The sequence below is a fragment of the Chenopodium quinoa genome, unplaced genomic scaffold (assembly GCF_001683475.1).
Source record: "Chenopodium quinoa cultivar QQ74 unplaced genomic scaffold, ASM168347v1, whole genome shotgun sequence".
In the NCBI taxonomy this organism is placed as follows: Eukaryota; Viridiplantae; Streptophyta; class Magnoliopsida; order Caryophyllales; family Amaranthaceae; genus Chenopodium; species Chenopodium quinoa.
This window is the reverse complement of record NW_018745323.1, coordinates 2,770,017-2,776,145: the sequence shown is the minus strand read 5'-3', so window position 1 is coordinate 2,776,145 and position 6,129 is coordinate 2,770,017. Positions and strand designations below refer to the sequence as shown.

Here is a 6,129-nt window from a genome sequence, read left to right as displayed (position 1 = left end):
TTATAGTCGACCATAGTCGTCCGTAGTTGTCCGTAGTCGACGACTACGCTAGAATTTTTAGCCAAGAAATTAGGTCAATGGTGGAGACCTCATATTTTAGATAACAGGTCTCAGATTCTATGAAATTAGTTAGGCCACGTCATCAAATGAAGAGACAACTTAAACTAGAGACACAGGACTGCCTCTAAAGGTGTCTCTTGAGCCCATTTTATATTAGTGGTCATAGTTTTACACTTGTTTTTTTCATGTAGCTATAATTTACTTTCTCAACGACCACAAATGGTCCAAGTAATTAATTTCTCTTTTGTCAACTTCAGTACTACAAAAAAATACTATAAAAATCATGTCAAAATGTATGCTTGTAAATTTCTAGTTATGTCGACATGATTCATGTCATACTATACTATCTTTTCCCAATAATGTTGGACCCAAATCTTGTAATACTGTATTACACTCCATCAAAAAAAAAAAAAAAAAAAAAACTGTATTACAGACTATACATTGACAATCTATCTTTTACGTTTGGAATTATGCGCGATTATTAAGAAATTGTATAAAGTTGAGGCATGTTGGAATATTTCAATGAAAAATCAATGTTGAGCATGTGGGGTGAAGAAATTAGAGGAGAAAGGAGAGTGAAAGTAATAATAAGTGTTGAAAAACTATTAAAATAGTACAAAAAGTACAATATCACATGGAAAATTAAGGACTTTTGAATATAAAAATTGTAAAACAAGGGTAATTTTGTCCAAAATTTATGACTAAAATAGGAAAGATACTAAATATAAAGAATAAAAAGGAAAACTCTAAATAAAAACGTAAAAAACATTTAGGAACGGAGGGAGTAATATTCATGCACATACACCATGCAATGTTACGCTTATTTGTAAGGACCCAAAACAAAAATAAAAAAAACTGTATTTTCAATACAATTCTCTATAAATAGCAGCCTTCTATTTCAATTCCTCATCAACCCACAAAGCTCAACAAAAGAAAACAATATAACCCTAGCAAAAGTGATTCACCAAAATAGAGAAATGGCTTCATTTCTCCTCCCAGTTGCTGCAGTTACTCTTGTTCTTTTCGTTCTGTCCCCCGTTTCTAGTGTCGCCGCCCCTATCCTAGACACGGACGGCGACCTAGTCAAAAACGGGGGAAGCTACTACATCATCCCACGCTTAATAGGCGTTGGTGGCCTAGCCTTGACAAAAGGTAACTCGTCGTCACCATGCCCTCTTTTTATCACCCAAAAACTCTACTCTAACGGCTTACCCGTATTAATGTCTTCCCCTTTGAAAATTGGGTTTCTTATGACCTCTATGCCAATTGAATTTTACTTTAATCGTGAGTATGCCACTTGCAACAAAGAGTTACGTTGGTGGGTAGCCGAAGAAGACGAAAACAATAACTCGTACGTTGTTGTTGGTGCTGATGGTAAATTTAAGGACACTTATGCATTCAAAATTGAAGAAGCTAAAACTGGTAAGTATGTGTACAATATAAAGTTTTGTCACACAATCGAGTCCAATTTTTTTAGAGTTTCGGAAATGAAGTGTAACGATGTTTCATATGTTAACGAGCTTTTGGCAGTCGTCCCTGATTCTCCTTATCCTGTTACTTTCGTGAAAGCTGATCCTAAGTTAGCTTCTTATGTTTAATTAAGTTGATTTGGCACTTGTGTAAGATGTAACTGTGTGTCAGTGTAAGTGTACGTGGTATTATTTGGCTATATATATATATATATATATTATATAGTCCACGCATAAATAAATTCCTCCTCTAGTTTATGATTTATTCATCAACCGAGTTGAGTTATGTAATTTTACTCTCTCTTTTAATTATGTATTACTTCGTATTACTCTTTTTCTTTTCGTATTTACTTATGTTATGACGATTAATATAATTTTTGGGTTAGGAGATGAGGATCCAAATCTAAACCCAAATTCTAATCAGATAATCTATACTATACGTACATGGAACAACTTGCAAAGGGTACCATAGTACCAAACCCATTCGCAAAATAAGCACGCACGCTCGACAAAACGTTGCTTGTAACATATTTACTTAAGTGATGAGCATGCACCACAGTCACACTTTACTACATATTGAGATGAAAAATATAAGTGTAATTGCAAAATTATGTTGAGCAATATCAAATTCCAAGGATGGAAAATCACGAATGAATTCTTCTTAAATTTCTAGTATGGTTGTTGCATAATCCAATTGTAAACAACATATTGTTAGCGCATATTAATAAAAAATAATTAAGCTTGAATAATAATTGTAATTAAGTACAAATATGTAGCTGGCCACACTGCCACACATTTTTTAAAAATTCTTTTCTTTCTCTTCTGTCTCCTCTTTTCTTCCTCTCCAAGCCCAGAACCTGCATCTCATTTTCTCAGAGAACACGAATTTCGCAACCATCATCGATAGTCGTCTTCGTGGTTTGTTTGTCGGAGAAGGTGGTTTCGCTGGGTGGGTAGTAGTGGTTTGGTGACTCCGTAAATCGGAAAACAAGTTCAAGGTTTTTAAGGCCAAATTCAGCCATGAAAACTCTAGATCCAGAGTTTTCATGGTCGAATTTTGGCCTTTATAGCCATACTTGAAGTGAAATTCGAAGCCATTGTTAACTTTTTAAGGTATTTGTTCGATTAATTTTTTTTTCTTTTTAATGGTATGGTTGGATTAGGGTTTGTTTGTGGGTTAGGGGCTAGTGGCAGGCGTTTGGGGCTGGGGTTAGTAGTGTGAATGCGGGAGTTGGTGGTGTTGTGGGTTCAGTCAGTACAACAATTGAAGGTTAGATGATGGTCGTGTTGTGGTCGCCATTGTTACGACTTTCGAAGATGGTTGATTGTTGGAATTGGTGGTTAGGTGGCTACTTTAGAGGTGGAATTGGTGATTAGGTCAGGTTAATAGGTCCGATCAGAGGTTATTAAATTAGGTTCGGTCAGAGGTTACTCGGTTAGGGGTTACTTGGTTTGGTCATAGGTTACTCGGTCAGGAGTTACTAGGTGGGTCATGGGTTACTAGGTGGTCAATGTTTACCAGGTTGGAGGGGTTAATTGGTTAGGGGTTACTAATTTAACAACTGGGGCTGACACCGGAGTTTGTTGCCGAAAGTTGAAATGTGTAGTGCTACACTAAGTTTTTAAATTTATGGGTAGTTTTTTTTTTTTTTAAATTTTTTTTTACCGAGTAGTTGTTTACAAATACCCCTATTAAGCGTGTAGTTTTTGATAATTTTTTCTAGTAATATTCATTTTATGTTTTTGTTTATATATTTTGAAATTATAAATTTGGTCATCTAACAATACCTTTATGCTTGAAATAGAGCAAAAATTAGAACTTAGATATTTTGCTTGAGACATGAACCAATAATTTTTTTTTTTTTTTTAACCAAACGATAGCGGCCATATTATTAATTAATCAAGGAGAATCCATATTGGCCAAAGCAACAATGTTTTGGGGTAACGAACCTAAACATACAAGCATATTCCTTTTTTTTTTTTTTTTTAACACCGTACACCATATTCCTAAATCGAATAAAAATTCTCAAGACTCTTTTTTTATGGAATTCCTATTTAATTGTTATTAAGTTAGTTTAGTCCAATTCAATTTAGTTCCATTTAATCTAATAGGGTATGTATAACGATAGTTTTATTGCTATTGTAAAAAAAAAAATATATATATTGTACATTAAAATTTACCCTTTTATCCTTTCAATCACATGTCCAAACTTAGTTGTTGGTTCTGTCTAAAGTTTAGCTCCAAACAAAGAGGCACTTATAGAAAATGTCCTGGCTTAAAATAACGAACGCATCCTTACCCTCTAACTCTAACTTTTCCCATCAAACTTAAAAAATAACATACAAATGGCTAATCTTATCATCCAATTTTCAGCAACAATCTTCCTTATCACTTTCCTTTTCATCGGAGCTGCAAAGACAGCCGCCAACGACCTCGACATCGAAGGGAACCCACTCGAAGTAGGCTCTTCCGATCCTACTACATCCGCACTGCACTTTCAGAACTCCGTATTGGGGGTGGCCTAATCGCGGTATCCAAACCAAACCAACCCGAATGCCCTCAATACGTAGCCCAACTAGCCGAAGGCTTTTACGACGAAACCCCAGTAACGTTCCTACCATCCGACCCATCACAAAAACACATCCATGTTGAAATAATAAAATAGAGATGAGAGAAGGAAAAGAATAATAAAAGTTGTATTCAATCCATTTTAAAATTGTACTACATTGCAACATATATATAGTGCAAAATATAACTAAAAATAAGGAACATAATCCCATGATCATTGATCATGCTAACATTAATCCCCACTAAACTAACCCACTACTGTTATGATTCCACTAACATTAGGAGTTAACTAACCACTAACAATTTGAAGCAAATATTCCAACAATCCACATTTCCTCTGACCTTAACGTAATCTTCATTGTCCGTCTAGTAGTACGATCGATGTGTTTGCAGCTAAGAAAGATATCGTATGCGGCGCTATTGATGATACTGACGTCACAGATGACAACAGCATGGTGTGGTTGTGTGGTTAGGTCTAGTTTCAAGAGATCCAAATTTCTTCCACGTTCTAAGTTTCATTAAAGCTTAAGTGTCGCGTCGTCTTTCTTGCTCCAAACTACATTGCTACGAATGTAATCAATCATATAAATAATAAGAATGTTGTACGATGAACAATACGTATGATTGATGTCTTATTAATAGCAAGAATTTATCTTGGAAATTTCTCTTCATTTGAGCACTTAATCGTCAAATTTTTTTTTTTTTTAGGGGCAATCATCATCATCATCTTTTGCAGAAGTGGAGAAGGTTATATTACCTTACAGCTTATTATTATGGCATAAACTACTACTAACAAGGAGATAATCAACCAAGATATATCACAAAATATTCTCATAATAATCCTAACAACTAATCCCTCCGTCCCCGAATGATAGTCACTTTTGCCATAATAATCCTAATATTAGGAAATTTTAGATTTTAACACCTCACAAAAACGCAAAAATTGATTTTAACACCTCCATAAAAAAAATGGATTTTAACACCAGATAAATTTCTACAAATTTGGTATTACCACCACTTAACTGATTCTGTTTAGGAATCCGTTAAGTGGGTCGATAAGCCACGTGTCATGTTATTATTGGCCAAAAAAAGAAAAAAAATTAAAAAAAAATAAATAAAAACCTAAAACTACCCAGTCACCACCACAGCACCACCCCCGCGCCACCGCCGCCTTCCCCCCAACTCACCACAGCCATCCCCAAAACCACCACCCATGTCTCACCACCACCCCCAACCCACCTGAACCCCCCCTCCCTTTCCCGCAACCATAACGCCCCCAAAACCACCAAACCCAAAACTCTCGTCCCCTCCATGCTAGCAATCTTCCTCCTAGTCGTGAGAATCTATCTACCCTCGCGAAGCAGATTCCTCCCCTGTTCTCTATCGAGATCTACTGCTTTGCCGAGGTAATGGATACCGCTCCTGGCATTCGCTTTAACCTAGTTGAATGGTTTGGTTAAAAATGCAAACCCTTGGGAGCACCAACCCTACTGAGGTTTCTAGCAACCCCTCGACCTTTTGGGTTAAGCGCCCGCCTCCTCTTCTCTTGTAGGGGCCGGTCATCTGTCGTATCGGATGCCTGCTCGGCAAGTCTTAACAGCGCATACGCTATAGCAATAGGAGCGGTATGTGCGAGCAGTCAGCCCAGCCTCTCCGCTGCTAAAGATTCCGAAGCTCAAAATTTGAAAAAAAAAACCTCCAATTTTCATTGATCTCACAACAAGCAACAACCTGAGGGGCATGTGCTAATCCAATAATTTTTCTAAAAAATTTAAATTTTGAAAATTCTGTTTACGATATTATATAGAGACTCTTTAGTATCAATAATGTCTTTGATATTGTTATATATTAACTAAAGAACCCTGTCCAACTAATTCATATATGATTCAAAATTAAATACATAATTAAAATACTTGTACAAAAGAATTTATATTTAATATCTATTCATACTGTCTCATAATACACTACCTTTGTTTCTCTTTAGTTGACACGTATTCCTTTTTAGAAAGTTTTTTTTTTAGTTGACACTTT

At 35.8% G+C, this 6,129-nt stretch overlaps 1 protein-coding gene across 1 annotated transcript; it reads left to right on the top strand.

Moving 5' to 3' along the window:
* The first annotated feature begins 1,037 nt into the window (after positions 1-1,037).
* On the top strand, positions 1,038-1,658 carry LOC110712517 (trypsin inhibitor DE-3-like). The gene has a single exon (XM_021890981.1). The coding sequence runs from the start codon at positions 1,038-1,040 to the stop codon at positions 1,656-1,658; it is 621 nt and encodes a 206-aa protein (XP_021746673.1).
* The last annotated feature ends 4,471 nt before the right edge of the window (positions 1,659-6,129 follow it).

What these genes read in the sequence shown, in the direction of transcription:
- LOC110712517 (XM_021890981.1), top strand. Translation starts at nt 1,038, where the DNA reads ATGGCTTCATTTCTCCTCCCAGTTGCTGCAGTTACTCTTGTTCTTTTC.